Source organism: Pholis gunnellus (assembly GCF_910591455.1).
Source record: "Pholis gunnellus genome assembly, chromosome: 20".
NCBI classification, from domain to species: Eukaryota; Metazoa; Chordata; class Actinopteri; order Perciformes; family Pholidae; genus Pholis; species Pholis gunnellus.
This window is the reverse complement of record NC_136547.1, coordinates 21,164,719-21,186,128: the sequence shown is the minus strand read 5'-3', so window position 1 is coordinate 21,186,128 and position 21,410 is coordinate 21,164,719. Positions and strand designations below refer to the sequence as shown.

General features: G+C 52.5%; 1 protein-coding gene across 2 annotated transcripts in view; it reads right to left on the bottom strand.

Annotated features, from left to right (window-relative positions):
- Window positions 1-21,410, bottom strand: part of LOC306712254 (histone-lysine N-methyltransferase 2C-like) — a 59,124-nt gene that overhangs the window by 13,504 nt on the left and 24,210 nt on the right. Inside the window, exons 28-53 of one of the 2 annotated variants that reach the window (XM_079181441.1) lie at window positions 20,652-20,776; window positions 20,397-20,568; window positions 20,231-20,308; window positions 20,019-20,054; window positions 18,222-18,344; window positions 17,860-17,892; window positions 17,599-17,730; window positions 14,427-14,741; window positions 14,063-14,136; window positions 13,299-13,817; window positions 12,804-12,938; window positions 9,811-10,336; window positions 7,152-8,137; window positions 6,128-6,415; window positions 5,667-5,992; window positions 5,406-5,587; window positions 4,701-5,096; window positions 4,176-4,601; window positions 3,726-4,088; window positions 3,498-3,612; window positions 3,141-3,240; window positions 2,970-3,033; window positions 2,539-2,771; window positions 1,832-2,149; window positions 1,249-1,356; window positions 35-874 (exon numbers count right to left, since the gene is read on the bottom strand). In XM_079181441.1, the coding sequence (XP_079037567.1) occupies window positions 35-874; window positions 1,249-1,356; window positions 1,832-2,149; window positions 2,539-2,771; window positions 2,970-3,033; window positions 3,141-3,240; window positions 3,498-3,612; window positions 3,726-4,088; window positions 4,176-4,601; window positions 4,701-5,096; window positions 5,406-5,587; window positions 5,667-5,992; window positions 6,128-6,415; window positions 7,152-8,137; window positions 9,811-10,336; window positions 12,804-12,938; window positions 13,299-13,817; window positions 14,063-14,136; window positions 14,427-14,741; window positions 17,599-17,730; window positions 17,860-17,892; window positions 18,222-18,344; window positions 20,019-20,054; window positions 20,231-20,308; window positions 20,397-20,568; window positions 20,652-20,776 (7,013 nt within the window). The remainder of the gene's footprint in view (window positions 1-34; window positions 875-1,248; window positions 1,357-1,831; window positions 2,150-2,538; window positions 2,772-2,969; window positions 3,034-3,140; window positions 3,241-3,497; window positions 3,613-3,725; window positions 4,089-4,175; window positions 4,602-4,700; window positions 5,097-5,405; window positions 5,588-5,666; window positions 5,993-6,127; window positions 6,416-7,151; window positions 8,138-9,810; window positions 10,337-12,803; window positions 12,939-13,298; window positions 13,818-14,062; window positions 14,137-14,426; window positions 14,742-17,598; window positions 17,731-17,859; window positions 17,893-18,221; window positions 18,345-20,018; window positions 20,055-20,230; window positions 20,309-20,396; window positions 20,569-20,651; window positions 20,777-21,410) is intronic. The other variant, XM_079181442.1, reaches the window with a different exon arrangement.

Here is a 21,410-nt window from a genome sequence, read left to right as displayed (position 1 = left end):
CAATCACAGTAATATCACTTGACTTCAGACCCACCTTGACCTGCAGACAAGCTGCAGACAGGGGACCTCTCTGACACTCCGTGCCCAGAGAAGAGCCTCTCTGCTGGGCTGCGGAGATGACGGACAGCTGCCTCTCCAGCTCTGATGATGGAGCCAGACCGGAGAGAGAGGAGTTCAGAGAGAAGCAGAGTTCTGATTGGTCCACACCGCCCCGGGTGGGCGTAGAGCAGGAAGTGTCTGACAGAGCCGGAGTGGGCGGAGCTGTGGTGTCATCAGAGTGTGACGATAGCGGCGTCCTGGCTCCTCCTCCTCCTGCCGTGTCGTCTCCGTCCCTCTTCCGGCTCCTCTTCTTCTTTGTTTTGTCGTCAGGGATGATGTCAGAGTAGAGCTGGATGAGGGAGGCGGGGCCTCCAGAGGAGTAGCAGCCAAAGGAGGGGGGGAGAGAGGTAGAGGGGGAGGAAGAGTCAAGTCCAAACCGATGAGGGGGTCTGGTGTGGGGGTCCATGGGGGGCCTGGTGTGGGGGTGCATGGGGGGTCTGGTGTGGGGGTCCATGGGGGGCCCGTGCTCAGGCAGGGACCTGCCCCGCTCTGCTGTGGCCCCTGGTCCTCCTGTGAAGCCCTGGTAGAGGCCATGGTGCTGTGGGGGAGGTTTAGCTGCTGGGGGGGACTGGAGGAAGTCCTGGGGCAGCTCAGAGCTGAAGAAGGGACCATCACTTCCAGGTGCTGACCCAGCAGGACCTCCAGGTACTCGAGCCCCTAACAGAGGTCCAGATGGAGGAATGGCTGCTAGTCCAGCCTCAGGACCCATGGAGGCTCCTAGGAGGCCTTGTTGCTCCAGCTCCAATCTCTGCTGCAGGGAGCGGTGACGCTCCACCTAAGAGGAGAAGAAGAACATCTGTATGTTTCTACTTCCTGTTCTCTACAGATGATCAGCTGTACATTTGTACTTCCTGCTATCTACAGATGTTTCTACTTCCTGCTCTCTACAGATGAACATCTGTGTGTTTCTACTTCCTGCTCTCTACATGTGTGTTTCTACTTCCTGCTCTCTGCAGATGAACATTGTGTGTTTCTACTTCCTGCTCTCTGCAGATGAACATCTGTGTGTTTCTACTTCCTGCTCTCTGCAGATGAACATCTGTGTGTTTCTACTTCCTGCTCTCTGCAGATGAACATTGTGTGTTTCTACTTCCTGCTCTCTGCAGATGAACATTGTGTTCTCTGAGTGATGATGGTGTGATGTTTCACCTCCTGCATGAGCTGAACTCTCTGCCTCTCCTGCTGATCCCTCAGCCTCTCCCTCCTCTCCCTCTCCTGGAAACCCTCACTGAACGGGTTGTTATCGTCAAACTTCACCTGCAGGTCGTGGAGACAGAAATCAGCTCTCTGAGCTGAGGAGCTTCACGCTTTGTGCAGTTGTAACCTTTGTGGTAACTCCATTAACATTAGATATTAAAAAGAAAAATCTTTTACAAATTAAAAGTCAGGATAGGAACACAAAAAAGAAACCCGTTCTGTTGTTTCTCTGATCTCAGTTCTTAATTAAATATCAAAAAGCTGTTTGAAGTCACATGACTTCGTCATCGTTCTATCTTTGAGGAGCTGAGCCGATTGGTCCATTGATCCAGATGTCTGCCCCTTTATTTCTCAATGTCTTCTGACATTTTATAGACGTTGTAAATTAGCATCAGATGATTGGAAGATGAAAATGGTTAATTACAGGCTGTGATCTGGTGAAGTTTTGTTGTTTCTCACTGAAACTCAACGTGAACAAACGTGTTGAATGAATTTCTTTCCTCGTTAAACCTTCGTAGAGCTCCAGGTGAGTTACCTGAGGGGGGTCCCCTGCTGCTCCATTGGTTCCTCCGGTGGGGCCCCCAGTGAAGACTGCTGGTGGGGGGGTCTGGGTGTGTGTGGGAGCCTGGGGGGCTTTAGGCAGGACGGGGGGGATCTGGAGTGGCATCCTCTGATCCATCAACCTGGGGGCACCGCCAGCTGGGGTCCAACCAGGGGGGACATTTGGGCCTCGGGCCACTGTGGGGCCGCCCAGGTGGGTCTGGGGGATGGGGGGCGCTCCTGTAGCTCTCTGCTGCTGCTTGGTCCTGTAGTCCTCAATCAGCTCGGCGTGATCCTTCTGCTGCTTCCGGATCTGAACACAGACGTCACAGAGATATTTGTTCATGAACTAACCAGGTTCCTCTGATGATGAACACCATGAACGCCGGAGCTCATTTTGACTCAACCACACATTCAAATACGCACTGGAGCACCAAAGGTGGATTCATCTGCTGCTGAAAATAGTCCCCAACAAACACCATTTCATGTGATAGAAACTACAGTGACCAGCTGTTCCACAAAGTTACTGATGAAAGTATTGATTAGTGTGTTAAAGACAGAAGCTGCACAGTTGGTGGTGGAGCATCATGTGAGGGAGCGTAGGTACAGAGGCCTTCAGGAAGCATGTCGAACTATGTGAGAGCTGTGGGACTTTACTAGTGTTGGTACGGACCAGTACCAGTCCTGTATGTGCTGGTGTACCTGCTCCAGCTGCTTCTGGACCGCCCCCTGCTGCTCCGTGATGTTGCAGAGCTGGGCAGCGTCCTCCTCAGCGACGGCTCGGCCGGCCTTCTTGGCCGTTCTCTGTTTGGCCGACAGAGATTTCTTATTCTTGCGAAAACTTGCAATCTGGTCCTCCAGGAGGCGCTGCTGCATCTGCAGTAGCTGCTGCGTCTCCACCAACCACTCCTCGTACTGACGCCGCTGAGCCTCGTCTGCAGGACACAGGATGGACTTTACACACCGAGAAAGGACTTTACAGAGACGCAAGAGACGTCTTTAGAGATTATTAACAATTGTGAAAAAACCACAAGAGTTGACCAGTTCCTTTTTTCTGTTTTTGGTTCTTTATTTTTCGTGGTTATTTAACTGAATCAAGGGCCACATCGTTGGGATTATGTTCTCATACTCACTGACGAAGCCCGAGCCGAAGCTGGGAGGGTTCGGTCGCACCAACGGGGTGTTCAGCTTCCCATCCTGACAGGAAGAGAAGACACGAACTCAGGAAACACATCGCGACGGCAGAAAGAGATCCTATTCATTAGTGTTTCAATCAAACCTCATGTTGTCATGGTTCTACACACCTGAACCACCAGCTGTGGAGGCTGAGTCCCCTCTGGACCCGGAGCCACCGGGGCCACCGGGGCCACCGGGGCTACTGGAGCCACCGGAGCCTGCTGGAACCTGACACACACACACACACACACACACACACACACACACACACACACACACACACACACACACACACACACACACACACACACACACACACACACACAGACACAGACACAGACACACAGACACACACACACAGACACACACACACACACACACACACACACACACACACACACACAATGAAGAGTAATAAATGCTTTTTTAACATGAACAAAAACCGAACCAGTCATCTGCTTCATCAGCACAAGAGGCCGTGCTACCTGTTGATGACCATGGGGCTGAGTCCCAGGTTGCCCTGGGTCATGACCTTGTTGATGCCCTTCAGAGCCACCATCTTGGCCTTCATGATGGGGTCAGAGATGGAGTCAAAGTCTGCTGAACACAAACACACATCAAATTACCTTTCAAATTAAAAGCATACCACCTTCCAAAACAGCATTAAGGTAAACAGGAGCACTGGTTCAGGTCTATCCGGGTTCAGGTCTTACCCATATTGGGTAACACAGGGTCTGTGGTGGACCTCTGTCTGATCAGGGCTTGCATCTGTTTCTGCTGCTGCTGCTCCTGGCGCTCCTGGTCCAGGAGGTCCTGCAGGAGGAGTGGCTGCTCCTCCAGGAGCAGAAGCCTGTGCTGGTCCTGGTCCAGGTTCTGGGTGGAGGTCCCCTGGTCTGAAAGCTGGGTCTGAGGGTTGAGAAGGAGGCGAGGCTGGGAGGGTTGGAGGGACAGCGGGTGAGGCGGGGCATGAGCGCCCTGAGGAGTCAGACTGGTGTGACCCTGAAGGTGGGGGGTGAAGAGAGCTGAGGAAGGGGGTCCAAACGGTCTCTGCTGCTGCTGGAAGACAGACTGTTGACCTGCAGATGAGAGGGAGTTACAGTTCAGATGAATAAACACAGATCAATAATCTGTCAATAATATGAAATACGGTTCATATTCGTTACCTCCAGCCATGGGGGGGTGAACCCTGGGAGTCATGCCCGATGACAGAGCCAGTTCTTGGGTCTGGAGACAAACAGAACCTGGACCTGATGGCTGGCTGGAGCCTGCTGCCTCAGACCCTGGAGCTCCTTGAGGTCTGCTGGTGGTGACCACCCCAGCATGAGGTGTAGGTTGCTGGGTAGCAGAGGGGCCGTCCTGTACTTCCTGTTTGACGTGGCCGATCCGGAGTCCATCGGTCTGTGTGGACCCACCGGCGACATCCCTCCTCTCCTCCACCGGCTCCCCCAGCTCCAACTCCTCGTTGAACATGTCCTTCTTGTCTTCCAGATTGAGCTCGGGGTCGGCGTAGGCAATCAGGTCAAACTTCCCCGACAGCAGGAAGTCGTCGAGGTGGAGGTCATTCGGACCCAGATCCAGGTCTTCTTTACCTGAAACAGCCAGCACAAAGTTCGTCATCATGATTTATGTCATGATTCATCTACTCCGTCCTGGATCTGAGGACCCAGATTTGACTCCTGTGCTCTTACCGTCTTCAGGGTCCAGGTTCAGGTTGAGGTCCACCAGATCTTTCACCTCCACGTCTTCCAGGTCCTTCACGGCAGAGTCCTCCCCATCCAGGTGCTCCTCCGGGAGCGTGGACTCTCCACTCTGAGTATGCGCTGCTGCGTGGACCAGGTGCTGGTGGTTCAGCTGTTCCATCACCATCGCCGGGCCCAGCACCGTCTCACCCATCCTGGCCCCCGGACCGGGTCTGACCGGAGACGGCTGAGGATCTCCGCGGGGCAGCAGCGGGACCTCGGGCAGAGAGAAGGACATCCTCAGGCGGTTCTCGGGGGCGCGATGACGGAGCTCGATGTAGGGCTGTCCCATGATACTGTGCTGCTGGAGGGGGAGGGAGCGGGGGAGGAAGGGCTGGGGGACACCTGGGGGGTAGGAAGGGGGCCATCAGTGACTTAACAAAGAACTGAATCAATAAATGAGCCTCTACATCCATCAGAGAGAAGATGACATCATCAGGTTCACCAGAGACTCCAGCAGAGACCAGTCCACCGTGGACTTTAGTCTACAGGGGCCAGTAGTCCTCATTATACAGGATGATCTGAACAATACCGTAAGACTGCAATATATATATATATATATATATATATATATATATATATATATATATATATATTTATGTGGTCCCTGATGTCCATGCAGCAGTTCTGTAATGGAGCGGTTCATAAACTCACCAGATATCATGTGTGGCTGAGCGCCGGGAGCCGGGACGGGTCTGATGCCGGTGAACTCCACAGGTGTCGGCCTCTTCACCTGGAAAGTGACTCCCTCCACCATACTGAGCCCAGATCCAGGCACCGCTCCCTGGGGAGGCCGTAAGAAGGAGTCCTGGAGACCCGCTGGAGGAACACCAAACCTGAAGGAGCAAGAAAAAGATGAGTGAACCAGAACACATCATCAGATCAGGTCAGGACCAGGTTTTGAGGCTCTCTCACCTCATGACTGGTCCTCGGACTGGCAGCTCTTTTGGGGTGAACCCCCTCTGCTGCTCCCCGGGGAAACCTCCAGGGAACCTTGGGGCCAAAGCCCCCACTGCCCCACCAGGCCTCACTGTGCCAGGGTATGGGGGTGGGGGACGTCCAAACAGGTCTATTGGAGGAGCAGTGGAGGGGTCTGGCTGGGACCAGTGTTGCGGTGTGGCAGAACCAGGGGCGGGTCCAGCAGCATGGGGTCCAGAAGCTGCTTCCTGCAGACCTTTCTCCTGCCGTAACACACTCTTCTGCTGCTGCTGCCTCAGGATGAGCTGCCGTAGACGCTGACGCTGCACAGAAACAGATAGAACAGTAGAACTCAGCAGAACAGAGAAACCAGAAGAGGTGAGACAACACATCAAACAAGTCAGCTCTGATTAAATAAACCACAACATGAAACATTTCATGGAGGTCATCTGGCCCACCTGTCTCAGCTTCTCCTCCGAATCACCAAGCTGAGGCAGCATGCTCATTGGTCCATCTAAAGGAGCCACAGCCATCGCTGCCATCTTATTGGTTGTTGTCTTGTTCATCTGTGAGGGGCCTGCTGTCATGTGACTCTGCTCAAAGGGGTCGTGACCGGGAGTCTGACCCGCCAAGAAGACGCTCTCCTCTGACATCCCAGGGTTCTTCAGGGTCTGGTTGCTGGGGGTTGTGGGAAATAAGTCCTGCTGTTGTTGTTGTTGCAGTTGTCTTCCTGGAGACTGCTGCAACTGAAGAGAAAAGAACAAAATCAAACATACACTGTAGTACAGACACGTAAGCTGCAGTACAGACACGTAAGCTGCGGTACAGACACGTAAGCTGCAGTACAGACACGTAAGCTGCAGTACAGACACGTACGCTGCAGTACAGACACGTACGCTGCAGTACAGACACGTAAGCTGTAGTACAGACACGTAAGCTGCAGTACAGACACGTAAACTGCAGTACAGACACGTAAGCTGCAGTACAGACACGTACGCTGTAGTACAGACACGTAAGCTGCAGTACAGACACGTAAGCTGCAGTACAGACACGTAAACTAGTACAGACATGGAACCGCAGTACAGTCACGTAGGCCGCAGTACAGACAGGTAAACTGTAGTACAGACACGTACGCTGCAGTAAAGACATGTACGCTGTAGTACAGACACGTACGCTGTAGTACAGACACGTATGCTGCAGTACAGACACGTACGCTGTAGTACAGACACGTACGCTGCAGTACAGACACGTACGCTGTAGTACAGACACGTACGCTGCAGTACAGACACGTAAGCTGCAGTACAGACACGTACGCTGCAGTACAGACACGTAAGCTGCAGTACAGACACGTACGCTGCAGTACAGACACGTACGCTGCAGTACAGACACGTATGCTGCAGTACAGACACGTAAGCTGCAGTACAGACACGTACGCTGTTGTACAAACATAAAAAGACATGTGAACACTGTGTTGTCCGTTACCTGGTGGTGTGTTGGGGTGAAGGTCACTGTCTCTCCAGACAGCCCTGGAACCAAAGGGGATGAACCGGATCCTGCAAGTTGAGGAGTGAAGATCTCCATTGGGGCCTGGCTGAAGGGATCTGGGGCCTTCTGGGGCCGCGGTGTGGAGGGCTGCTGGGCGTAGGGGTCCAACATGGGTCGTGGTGTGGAGGGCGGCTGGGCGTAGGGGTCCAACATGGGTCGTGGTGTGGAGGGCTGCTGGGCGTAGGGGTCCAACATGGGTCGTGGTGTGGAGGGCGGCTGGGCGTAGGGGTCTGTGTTCCGCTGACTGCCCGGCGATCGGGGGAAGTGCTCGGTGACAGTGGAGCGGGGAGTCCCCGGGTTGGAGGCGTAAGGGTCAAGGTTTGGGTGGGAGGGGGACGGACGCCTGCTGGTAGACTGCTGATTATACTGGTCCAGTCTCAGTGCAGGCGGTGTGGTGAGGTATGTTGGGTCAGAATGAGGAGGGTGTGGTGTACCCGGAGTCTGAGGGTTGGTGTAGGGGTCAGGCGAGGGCCGGGAGGTCAAAGGTGAGTGCTGGGTGAAGGGGTCAGACATCTGCTGGCTGTAGTCAGGTCTGGGGGTACCAGGCGTCTGGGCATAGGGGCTGCGGTGGGGAGAGCCCAGTCCAGACAGCGGACTCGAGGGGAAGGGAGGGTCCTGCGACTGGGAGAGAGCAAAGCCCAGGTCTGTGGGTCTGGACAGGTCCCTCCTTCCTGCTCCTCCTGCGGTACCAAACACCTCCAGTTGAGGCTGGTGCTGAGGAGGCATGGGGGCTTTAAACAACCCACCATGCACCAGTTCACCACCGCGACCGTACAGTTCAGACACCGCTGCACGGATGTTACTGCTGTTGTGAGGAGTCCGCAGGTATGTCTCAGCTGCTCGGATACCAATGTGTCGGGCTGAAGGGTCGGAGGCCGAGCCAGAGGGAGGGCTCATCATACCGGCCCTGTTCTGCTGCAGTCCTGGGAGGAGAAAACAAGGAGTACACGGTCACTGGGTGGAGAAAACAAGGAGGACACGGTCACTGGGTGGAGAAAACAAGGAGGACACGGTCACTGGGAGGAGAAAACAAAAAGGAGATGGTCACTGGGAGGAGAAAACAAGGAGGACACGGTCACTGGGCGGAGAAAACAAGAAGGAGACGGTCACTGGGAGGAGAAAACAAGAAGGAGACGGTCACTGGGAGGAGAAAACAAGAAGGAGACGGTCACGGGGAGGAGAAAACAAGGAGGACACGGTCACTGGGCGGAGAAAACGAGGACACGGTCACTGGGAGGAGAAAACAAGGAGGACACGGTCACTGGGTGGAGAAAACAAGGAGGACACGGTCAATGGGAGGAGAAAACAAGGAGGACACGGTCACTGGGTGGAGAAAACAAGGAGGACACGGTCACTGGGTGGAGAAAACAAGGAGGACACGGTCAATGGGAGGAGAAAACAAGGAGGACACGGTCACTGGGTGGAGAAAACAAGGAGGACACGGTCACTGGGAGGAGAAAACAAGGAGGACACGGTCACTGGGAGGAGAAAACAAGGAGACGGTCACTGGGCGGAGAAAACAAGGAGGACACGGTCACTGGGTGGAGAAAACAAGGAGGACACGGTCAATGGGAGGAGAAAACAAGGAGGACACGGTCACTGGGTGGAGAAAACAAGGAGGACACGGTCACTGGGCGGAGAAAACGAGGACACGGTCACTGGGAGGAGAAAACAAGAAGGAGACGGTCACTAGGAGGAGAAAACAAGGAGGAGACGGTCACTGGGTGGAGAAAACAAGGAGACGGTCACTGGGTGGAGAAAACAAGGAGACGGTCACTGGGTGGAGAAAACAAGGAGACGGTCACTGGGCGGAGAAAACAAGGAGACGGTCACTGGGTGGAGAAAACAAGGACACGGTCACTGGGCGGAGAAAACAAGGAGGACACGGTCACTGGGTGGAGAAAACAAGGACACGGTAACTGGGAGGAGAAAACAAGGAGATGGTCACTGGGCGGAGAAAACAAGGAGGACATGGTCACTGGGAGGAGAAAACAAGGAGGAGACGGTCATTGGGTGGAGAAAACAAGAAGGACACGGTCGCTGGGCGGAGAAAACAAGGAGGACACGGTCGCTGGGAGGGGAAAACAAGAAGGAGACGGTCACTGGGAGGAGAAAACAAGGAGACGGTCACTGGGCGGAGAAAACAAGGAGGACACGGTCACTGGGTGGAGAAAACCAGGAGGACACGGTCACTGGGAGGAGAAAACAAGGAGGACACGGTCACTGGGAGGAGAAAACAAGAAGGAGACGGTCACTGGGCGGAGAAAACGAGGACACGGTCACTGGGAGGAGAAAACAAGGAGACGGTCACTGAGCGGAGCAAACAAGGACACGGTCACTGGGAGGAGAAAACAAGGAGGACACGGCCACTGGGAGGAGAAAACAAGAAGGAGACGGTCACTGAGAGGAGAAAACAAGGAGGACACGGTCACTGGGAGGAGAAAACAAGGAGGACATGGTCACTGGGAGGAGAAAACAAGAAGGAGACGGTCACTGGGAGGAGAAAACAAGAAGGAGACGGTCACTAAGAGGAGAAAAGTTGGAGACGGTCGATGGGAGGAGAAAACGAGGAGGTGCCAACTGGGAGGAGAGTTACCTTGTTGGGGTCCAAGGGTCCTGGAGACGTCGGAGGTTTTGGAGTCGGGGGACGGTGCAGGAGAACCAAAGGCATCATGGGCTGGGGAGGAGCTGAGGGAGTTGTGACGCTGGGGGACACCAGCCTGTGAGGAGGGGGGGCGAGTAGGCCCTGCTACTTTAATGTTGGGTTCCCAGGGTGAGGAGGAACGCGAGGAGGGCGGGGAGAACATCTGAGGGGAGGAGGGGGGCTGATGGAGGGGAGAGGAGGGGAGGGGGGAGTGAGGGAGTGAGGAGAAGCCAGAAGGGGGAGGGGCTTGTGGTTTGAGGAAGACGTTGTCAGCCAGTCCCGAGCTCTGCTGAAGGAGGTGCTGTCTGGAGGCATCGCCCCCGATGACTGGCGCCACGGGGCTTCGGCTGCCGGCGTCTGGAGAAAGACGTCCGGCGAGCTGCAGCTGCCTCTGCTGGAGGAGCTGCTCGTTCTTCACCTGCTCCAGCTTCTGACTGGCCTCCATCTTCGCCAGCTGCTTGCTCTTATGACGCATTTGCTAAAAGAGAGAAAATGAAACGCAGAGAGGAAGACGGACGGAAACACAGAGCGACACGAGTCAGCGTCTCTACGTCTCTACAGTTCAAACATGATGACATGGCAGCTAGTAATGCTCGCTTTCCCTCTCTCTCTGTTAATGACAATCAGTGATGAAGTCATTTAATGTACTGGAGGATCAAACATGTGACTGAGAATCATTCAGACTGTGTGTGATGTGTTGGAGTGGGGGGGGGCTGATCACTTGTCCTCCCTGCTGTCTGTCTCTCACCTGGTTAATCATACCTGCAGTGATACCTGCTCACTGTGAACGTCAAGCTGCTGTCGTCCTTCAGCACACAGACCTTGGTCCTGCACTTCCTGTCACATGGTCTCCGGCCGGTGTAAGACCGTTCAAACGCCAGGCCGCTGTCGTCCATGTTTACAGCTTCAGATTTCTTTGTCACACCCTTTCCCCTCCCCCACCTCTACTGACTACTACGTTCATCACATTTCATACTGCTCATTACTAACTGATGGAGCTACTAGTGAATGTGTCATAATGGTAGTTTGCCTGGTTTGTGTTAAATCAAACTGCACCATCTCTCTCCACTTGTATCTGTATGATGAGAAAAGCCTCAGAAGAAGCAGAAGAGAATCTGTGCTGCTCCCAGAACTGACAGTTTGAATCCACACGTCTTCATCGGTGTGCGGTGGACGTTGAAGGACGGCAGCAGAACAACATTCAGAGGAAGCATCTCTTTAGAATAAAATCAGTCAGTTCTGAGACGGACTGAGGCCACGGACAACAACTCTGGGTCTTTACTTCAACTGACTGAAATGAGTGCTGTGTTCCCAAAACCCTGAAATGTAAAGTGGCCCACAGAAGAGAACCGTGACCCGTCCTGGGTCCATGTGTCTGAAATCCTCTTTGCTTTGGGAGAGTTCGTCGCTTCAGTCTGAGACATTTATAGTTTCCAATGTTTCTGTCCTTGAGGTCAATGATGAGGAAAATATAGCAGCTCTGACTTCATAACGACTGAATAATAATAATAATAACAACATTACAGTCATTTAGCAGATGCTTTTACCTAAAGCGACTTACAATTCAGATTCTATCACATTTCTACACTGTAGGCACAGCTACGGGAGCAGTTTATGGGGTTAAGTGTTTTGCTCAAGGACACATCAACATGCGGAGCCGGAGCTGGGGATCGAACCACCAATCCTGCTATCCACTTAGCCACAGTCGCTAACAACAGTCTGCTGTTCTACTGCCCATAAATTAAGATTTCACACAGGCTGGAACATATTGATACATTAGCAATTAATCCTCCTTTTCTCAAACAAACATTAGAAAAAGACAAAACAGTCCAAAAGATATTCTGTTTACTCGACTGTTAAGAAAAAGAAAAACAAACATTTCAGAAGAAAGCGGTTTCTTTACTTAATTATCAATCAAATTAGTTTGATTCTTTGTCGATCAACAAATCAATGATTTGTCCTGATAACCAGCTGTTGACCGGCCGATAACCAGCTGCTAACCAGCTGTTGACCGGCTGTTAACTGACCGATAACCGGCTGCTAACCAGCTGTTGACTGACCATTGACCGGCTGCTAACTGGCTGTTAACTAACCGATAACCAGCTGTTGACCGGCTGTTAACTGACCATTGACCAGCTGCTAACCACCTGTTAACTGACCGATAACAGGCTGTTAACTGACCGATAACCGGCTGCTAACCAGCTGTTGACCGGCTGTTGACTGACCATTGACTGACTGTTAACTGACCGATAACCGGCTGCTAACCAGCTGTTGACTGACCATTGACCGGCTGTTAACTGACCGATAACTGGCTGCTAACCAGCTGTTGACCGGCTGTTGACTGACTGTTAACTGACCGATAACCGGCTGCTAACCAGCTGTTGACTGACCATTGACCGGCTGCTAACTGGCTGTTAACTAACCGATAACCAGCTGTTGACCGGCTGTTAACTGACCATTGACCAGCTGCTAACCACCTGTTAACTGACCGATAACAGGCTGTTAACTGACCGATAACCGGCTGCTAACCAGCTGTTGACCGGCTGTTGACTGACCATTGACTGACTGTTAACTGACCGATAACCGGCTGCTAACCAGCTGTTGACTGACCATTGACCGGCTGTTAACTGACCGATAACTGGCTGCTAACCAGCTGTTGGCCGGCTGTTGACTGACTGTTAACTGACCGATAACCGGCTGCTAACCAGCTGTTGACTGACCATTGACCGGCTGCTAACTGGCTGTTAACTGACCGATAACAGGCTGTTAACTGACCGATAACAGGCTGTTAACTGACCATTGACCGGCTGCTAACCAGCTGTTGACCTCCAGGCGAACCAGTGGAAACTGTGTGGACCAGCAGAAGCAGCGCTCCGGGACACAAAGAGGATTTCAGAGGGTCATGGATCCAGGAAGTCTGCCTGAACAAGTTCTTGAGATCTTACCAGAGCCTCTTTGCCACCTCCTGCTACAGATGCCTGGTAGGGACAACCTTTATCTGTTGGTGATTTTAGGGCTTTGCTTTGGGGGAGATTTTCCTGCCTCTTCTTACCGGCTCCCCATCTGTCTTTTACCTCTCCCTTTTCAATGACAATTACATCACAGATATTAGTGGGAGTCAGTGAGTGAGTCATGCACATCATCTTCATCAATGACACAATGACAATCAAAGTCACATGACTCTGACATGCAGCCTGGTGGTTACCATGGTTACTACTCAGAGAGGGAAACCAACACCCCCCCCGATGCCGTGATTGGACCACATCTAAAGTAATTTAAGGAACTAAAGTCAACAGTGTTCATGAAAGTTATATATTATAAAGTGTGGTAAAACATAAAAGACATAAAGATAGTTTGTGAATATAGTCTGGTGTTGGTTTCTCTCTCTGGTTCTAGTTCATGAATGATGTGACGAACAAACACACTGAAACTCTGCTCACCTGTCTGAACTTCCACTCCTGCTCCTGTTCGGACTCTTTGGGCCTCAGGGGGTCCTTAAACGCCCCCTCCAGCTCCAAGGAAACGGGGTCATAAGGTCCCAGCAGCGGTAGAGGCTGCTGGGAGGACTGGTGCTGCTGGGAGGACTGGTGCTGCTGGGAGGACTGGTGCTGCTGGGAGGACTGGTGCTGCTGGGAGGACTGGTGCTGCTGGGAGGACTGGTGCTGGTGGGAGGACTGGTGCTGGGAGGACTGGTGCTGGGAGGACTGGGAGGACTGGTGCTGCTGGGAGGACTGGTGCTGGGAGGACTGGTGCTGGTGGGAGGACTGGTGCTGGGAGGACTGGGAGGACTGGTGCTGGGAGGACTGGTGCTGGGAGGACTGGTGCTGGGAGGACTGGTGCTGCTGCAGGGAGGAGGAGGAGGACTGGTGCTGCTGGGAGGACTGGTGGCGTTTGAGCTGGTCGTTAGACAGCTGCACCTTGTTGATACGCTGAGCCGCCCGGTTATCTCGAGCTTTTTGCTGGTAAAGAGAGGAAACAAGAAGTCATCATCAGACGTGATGACGTGATGCTACTTTATTCCTCCGCTCTATACATCAGAGCCTCACTTTAAAAGGTTCATCTGATCCACTTTCACCAAGTGAAATCTTTTTAACCAACTTCAGTCCTGATCAACTCACAAATATTAATGAATTTTCAGAATATAGGAGGAAATTAAATGTTTCACTTTCTGACATCAATAATCTGTAAATTATAATAAACTCACCACGAAGGGAGCTCGGTCCTGAGAGCTGGCCTTCCTCCACAGCTTAGCGATCTGCTTCACTCTGGTGGACCAGTCTGCCACACACACACACACACACACACACACACACACACACACACACACACACACACACACACACACACACACACACACACACACACACACACACACACACACACACAGTTCAGTAGAGGACACCATCAGACTGCTGGGTTTTTAATAAACGGCCATATTGATGAACACTGATCTCTACAAAATCATAAGATAGTAAATGTTGCAACGCGCAATAAATATTCTGGATCTGTGCGTGTACCAGGGTGCTGTGTGTGTGTGTGTGTGTGTGTGTGTGTGTGTGTGTGTGTACCAGGGTGCTGGTCTCTCAGCTGGGGGAACGTGGTGTTACAGTAGAGGACCGGAGCGACGGTTGCCATCTCTCCCAGAGTTTCTTCTTTCTCCCACTTTAACATGCCCCTCTGAGCCGTCGACATCACGTCCTGCTCGCCCTCTCCTGCTGACACCCGATTGGTTGAGGACAGCCCGGGGGCGGGGCTCTCGGGAGGCGGTACCCTAAAGCCTGCTAGACTCTGAACGCCGCTGGATGTCATGGGAGCGTTGGGAAAACGAGGAGCAGCTCCCATCAGGCCGTTCATCAGCGGAAGACGAGGAAACACAGCTGTTGCTGAGAGACAGAGGTTTAATTATCAATATATAATAATATTAAATATTTGATTACGTCACAGTTCCAGTAACTGAATCTCATCGTCATGTTAGACGACTTCATGTCAATAAAATAAGGCTGCTGCCTCAGAGATGAAGCCTCTTTCTCAGTGGTCCCCAAACTACGGCCCGCGGGCCGGATGCGGCCCGCCTCCACATTTGGTCCGGCCCCCTGAACAATACCAGAGACGCATTATGATTTTTTTTCAGTCTGCACAATTAATCGAATTTTAATCGCGATCACGATTTTGGCTGCCACGATTAAATGAGCATGATCGTCTGCGATATTGACGTTTAAAATACGTGCTCTGCTACATATCAAATCTAACGCTTCCTGAATCAGCCAACCACCAGGTGGCGAACGAGATGAGAGCTGTCATGCGCGCACCCTGTAGAAGTAGAAGAGTAGAAGAAGTAGAAGAGCCAAGAGACGAGAGCTTGTGCTTAATTTATTTACACGCCGGCATGTCATGTCTGTCACTACATGGTCGCGCGTTTTCAATTCCCCTGCTCTCTGTATCGCGCACGGCGGTGTTCCGCCCCGATCAAACGATATGTTCAGTGATGTGGCCCTCACAGGAAAAAGTTTGGGGACCCCTGCTCTTTCTGGTCGGGATGCACCTTAATCTGAATATTATGATAAAGGAGTCAGCTGCAGTCGGGGGCTCTCTAGTCGGGGGCTCTCTAGTCGGGCTCTCTCTCTAGTCGGGGGCTCTCTCTCTAGTCGGGGGCTCTCTCTAGTCGGGGGCTCTCTCTAGTCGGGGGCTCTCTCTCTAGTCGGGCTCTCTCTCTAGTCGGGCTCTCTCTCTAGTCGGGGGCTCTCTCTCTAGTCGGGGGCTCTCTCTAGTCGGGCTCTCTCTCTAGTCGGGGGCTCTCTCTCTAGTCGGGCTCTCTCTCTAGTCGGGGGCTCTCTCTCTAGTCGGGGGCTCTCTCTAGTCGGGGGCTCTCTCTAGTCGGGGGCTCTATAGTCGGGGGCTCTCTCTAGTCGGGGGCTCTCTCTAGTCGGGGGCTCTCTAGTCGGGGGCTCTCTCTAGTCGGGGGCTCTCTAGTCGGGGGCTCTCTCTAGTCGGGGGCTCTCTCTAGTCGGGGGCTCTATAGTCGGGGGCTCTCTCTAGTCGGGGGCTCTCTAGTCGGGGGCTCTCTCTAGTCGGGGGCTCTCTAGTCGGGGGCTCTCTCTAGTCGGGGGCTCTCTAGTCGGGGGCTCTCTCTAGTCGGGGGCTCTCTAGTCGGGGGCTCTCTAGTCGGGGGCTCTCTCTAGTCGGGGGCTCTCTCTAGTCGGGGGATCTCTCTAGTCGGGGGCTCTCTCTAGTCGGGGGCTCTCTCTAGTCGGGGGTTCTCTAGTCGGGGGCTCTCTCTAGTCGGGGGCTCTCTAGTCGTGGGCTCTCTCTAGTCGGGGGCTCTCTCTAGTCGGGGGCTCTCTCTAGTCGGGGGCTCTCTCTAGTCGGGGGCTCTCTCTAGTCGGGGGCTCTCTCTAGTCGGGGGCTCTCTCTAGTCGGGGGCTCTCTAGTCGGGGGCTCTCTCTAGTCGGGGGCTCTCTCTAGTCGGGGGCTCTCTAGTCGGGGGCTCTCTAGTCGGGGGCTCTCTCTAGTCGGGGGCTCTCTCTAGTCGGGGGCTCTCTAGTCGGGGGCTCTCTAGTCGGGGGCTCTCTCTAGTCGGGGGCTCTCTCTAGTCGGGGGCTCTCTAGTCGGGGGCTCTCTAGTCGGGGGCTCTCTCTAGTCGGGGGCTCTCTCTAGTCGGGGGCTCTCTAGTCGGGGGCTCTCTCTAGTCGGGGGCTCTCTAGTCGGGGGCTCTCTCTAGTCGGGGGCTCTCTAGTCGGGGGCTCTCTCTAGTCGGGGGCTCTCTCTAGTCGGGGGCTCTCTCTAGTCGGGGGCTCTCTCTAGTCGGGGGCTCTCTCTAGTCGGGGGCTCTCTAGTCGGGGGCTCTCTCTAGTCGGGGGCTCTCTCTAGTCGGGGGCTCTCTAGTCGGGGGCTCTCTAGTCGGGGGCTCTCTAGTCGGGGGCTCTCTCTAGTCGGGGGCTCTCTAGTCGGGGGCTCTCTCTAGTCGGGGGTTCTCTCTCTAGTCGGGGGCTCTCTCTAGTCGGGGGTTCTCTCTCTAGTCGGGGGCTCTCTAGTCGGGGGCTCTCTCTAGTCGGGGGTTCTCTCTCTAGTCGGGGGCTCTCTAGTCGGGGGCTCTCTAGTCGGGGGCTCTCTCTAGTCGGGGGCTCTCTAGTCGGGGGCTCTCTCTAGTCGGGGGCTCTCTCTAGTCGGGGGCTCTCTAGTCGGGGGCTCTCTCTAGTCGGGGGCTCTCTAGTCGGGGGCTCTCTCTAGTCGGGGGCTCTCTCTAGTCGGGGGCTCTCTAGTCGGGGGCTCTCTCTAGTCGGGGGCTCTCTAGTCGGGGGCTCTCTAGTCGGGGGCTCTCTAGTCGGGGGCTCTCTAGTCGGGGGCTCTCTCTAGTCGGGGGCTCTCTAGTCGGGGGCTCTCTCTAGTCGGGGGCTCTCTCTAGTCGGGGGCTCTCTCTAGTCGGGGGCTCTCTAGTCGGGGGCTCTCTAGTCGGGGGCTCTCTCTAGTCGGGGGCTCTCTAGTCGGGGGCTCTCTCTAGTCGGGGGCTCTCTCTAGTCGGGGGCTCTCTAGTCGGGGGCTCTCTCTAGTCGGGGGCTCTCTCTAGTCGGGGGCTCTCTAGTCGGGGGCTCTCTAGTCGGGGGCTCTCTCTAGTCGGGCTCCAGTCAATTCAATTCAATTTATTTTTGTATCGCCCAAAATCAGGCTCCAGTCAGGCTCCAGGACCCAATCTCAGTGTGTCCATTTGACCCCGAGAAGTGTCTGTCAGGTGTGTGTGTGTACCTGTGTGGTGTGTGTGTGTCTTGATCCCAGCAGCAGTGTGTGTGTGTTGGCTCTGCTCAGGTTGTTGGTTGTTGCTGCTGTTTGGACTGAGAACAGCAGTGAAGACGTCCTCCACGTCCTTCCCCTCCAGCTCTACAGAGAGACATCAGTCAGTTGATACTAACTTCACACTTACCAACAAACGACCAATTAAATAACATTATTATGATTAATAAGTATTTATTAAGTATTAGTATCATATTGTAGTGACTTGTTTCTTACCTGGAATCTTGTACAGTTTGCTGAGGATCGCTCCTGAAACACAAGACGTTACTGATGATCACACAAACATTAATACACACTTTATATATTTACATGGCTCATTTTAGACAAACACGTGAATTATTCAACAGACCAAATGTAGGAATATCATGTCTACGAATACTGTAATGTTGTAATTACACATTGATTAAACAAAGGTTTAACAGAAACAGCTTGAGCAGACTGTACCCCCCCCCCCCATATGGAGGTGGTCTACCGACGAGGACTTCGTGGAGGATTCAGGTGTAGAAACAGATTGTTCAGAATAAAAGTTAACATTATTCTTGTTAAAAGATGAAAACATTGAAACTTTGTGATCTCACCGTCAGTGACCATCTTGTCGAGTTCTGGACTCAAGATGGCGTCCAGAGGCTCCTCCTGCACCGGCATCAGGCCACGCCCACTTCCTGTTCGGTCCACCGCCATAGAGCTGATGTCCAGACCGGCTGAGAGAGAGACAGGCAGGCAGACAGACAGGTTAAATAATGACATGGACCAAGAGAGGCGGACCAACAGGAGAAGAAGGAGCAGTCAGTGAGATCTACAGGAGGAGGAGTCAGTGAGATCTACAGGAGGAGCAGTCAGTGAGATCTACAGGAGGAGGAGTCAGTGAGATCTACAGGAGGAGCAGTCAGTGAGATCTACAGGAGGAGCAGTCAGTGAGATCTACAGGAGGAGCAGTCAGTGAGATCTACAGGAGGAGGAGTCAGTGAGATCTACAGGAGGAGGAGTCAGTGAGATCTACAGGAGGAGGAGTCAGTGAGATCTACAGGAGGAGGAGTCAGTGAGATCTACAGGAGGAGGAGTCAGTGAGATCTACAGGAGGAGCAGTCAGTGAGATCTACAGGAGGAGGAGTCAGTGAGATCTACAGGAGGAGGAGTCAGTGAGATCTACTGGAGGAGGAGTCAGTGAGATCTACAGGAGGAGCAGTCAGTGAGATCTACTGGAGGAGGAGTCAGTGAGATCTACAGGAGGAAGAGTCAGTGAGATCTACAGGAGGAGCAGTCAGTGAGATCTACAGGAGGAGGAGTCAGTGAGATCTACTGGAGGAGGAGTCAGTGAGATCTACTGGAGGAGGAGTCAGTGAGATCTACAGGAGGAAGAGTCAGTGAGATCTACAGGAGGAGCAGTCAGTGAGATCTACTGGAGGAGGAGTCAGTGAGATCTACAGGAGGAGGAGTCAGTGAGATCTACTGGAGGAGGAGTCAGTGAGATCTACTGGAGGAGGAGTCAGTGAGATCTACTGGAGGAGGAGTCAGTGAGATCTACAGGAGGAAGAGTCAGTGAGATCTACAGGAGGAGCAGTCAGTGAGATCTACAGGAGGAGGAGTCAGTGAGATCTACTGGAGGAGGAGTCAGTGAGATCTACTGGAGGAGGAGTCAGTGAGATCTACAGGAGGAAGAGTCAGTGAGATCTACAGGAGGAGCAGTCAGTGAGATCTACTGGAGGAGGAGTCAGTGAGATCTACAGGAGGAGGAGTCAGTGAGATCTACTGGAGGAGGAGTCAGTGAGATCTACTGGAGGAGGAGTCAGTGAGATCTACAGGAGGAGGAGTCAGTGAGATCTACAGGAGGAGGAGTCAGTGAGATCTACTGGAGGAGGAGTCAGTGAGATCTACTGGAGGAGGAGTCAGTGAGATCTACAGGAGGAGGAGTCAGTGAGATCTACTGGAGGAGCAGTCAGTGAGATCTACTGGAGGAGGAGTCAGTGAGATCTACAGGAGGAGCAGTCAGTGAGATCTACTGGAGGAGGAGTCAGTGAGATCTACAGGAGGAGGAGTCAGTGAGATCTACAGGAGGAGCAGTCAGTGAGATCTACTGGAGGAGGAGTCAGTGAGATCTACTGGAGGAGGAGTCAGTGAGATCTACTGGAGGAGGAGTCAGTGAGATCTACAGGAGGAGGAGTCAGTGAGATCTACAGGAGGAGCAGTCAGTGAGATCTACAGGAGGGGGAGTCAGTGAGATCTACAGGAGGAGCAGTCAGTGAGATCTACTGGAGGAGGAGTCAGTGAGATCTACAGGAGGAGCAGTCAGTGAGATCTACAGGAGGAGGAGTCAGTGAGATCTACAGGAGGAGGAGAAGAAGCAGAAGAAGGAGAAGAAGGAGAGTAGGTCTTACCAAACGGAGAGAGGGAGCGCTCCACCTGGAAGTGACCTGAAAACAAATACAGTGATTCTCTTTAGTCAGAGAACACTCTTCTTCGTTGGTGTCACTGCTTCCATCATGTCTCAATAAAGACACAACTGTTACACAATGAACCACACACACACACAGTGGTGAGGAATGGTAACCAGTCACCTTGCTGTGAGTCGGTGTGTGTGTGAGTCTACCTGTGTGTCCTGTGGCCAGTATGTGAGGATCAGTGTTGAGAACATCAGACAGAACCAGTAGAGCTTCCTCCGACATGGCTGAATGGTGACACACACACACACAATGTAAATCAAACACAGATGAAAGATGAAGATATGATTAAATAAATAATAATAAATAACTCACGCAGTTGCTGCTTCTTGATGGCGTTTGTTGCCACAGCGCCAAGCGGAAGGCTCAAGGGGGAGGGGCCATGTAATCCAGGGGCGGGGCTTTTCACGTCACCTGGTGTCTCCACCCCCTGCTTCCTGTCTGCCAGGCGGCTCACGTCTAGAAGGACGCGACCAAAGAATGCCTCCTGGATAGAGAGCAACAGCCAATCAGATCACTGCGTTTGACTGAGCGAGCGTGTGTGTGTGTGTTAATGTGTGTGTGTGTTACCTGAAGATAAGAAGGGAACTCTTCCTCCAGCTTGGTCTTCTTCTTCCTGTACCTCTTCTTCACTTTCTCCATCGTCTGCTCAGCAGGTAACACCATCTCCATGGAAACATCTGCATCTGGAAGGCCTGATGTGTGACAGACCATAATAACTATAACCTCACTCAATGATCACTAATTATTGATCAGCTGGTCTAAAGGATCCACAATGTTTATATTTCATCATCAACATCCCAAAAATAATGTCAACACTCTGACGTCAGGAAAGGGTTAGTAGTAGTAATAGTTAGTTAGTTAGTAGTACTTAAGTTAGTAATAGTAGTTAGTCGTAGTAGTAACTTAGTTCATAGTTGTAGTAACTTAGTAGTAGTAACTTAGTAGTGGTAACTTAGTAGTAACTTAGTTAGTAGTAACCTAGTAGTAACTTAGTTGTAGTAACTTAGTAGTAGTAACTTAGTTAGTAGTAACTTAGTAGTAGTAACTTAGTAGTAGTAACTTAGTTAGTAGTAACTTAGTAGTAACTTAGTTAGTAGTAACTTAGTAGTAACTTAGTTAGTAGTAACTTAGTAGTAACTTAGTAGTAACTTAGTAGTAGTAACTTAGTTAGTAGTAACTTAGTAGTAGTAACTTAGTTAGTAGTAACTTAGTTAGTAGTAACTTAGTAGTAGTAACTTAGTAGTAGTAACTTAGTTAGTAGTAACTTAGTTAGTAGTAACTTAGTAGTAGTAACTTAGTAGTAGTAACTTAGTAGTAACTTAGTTA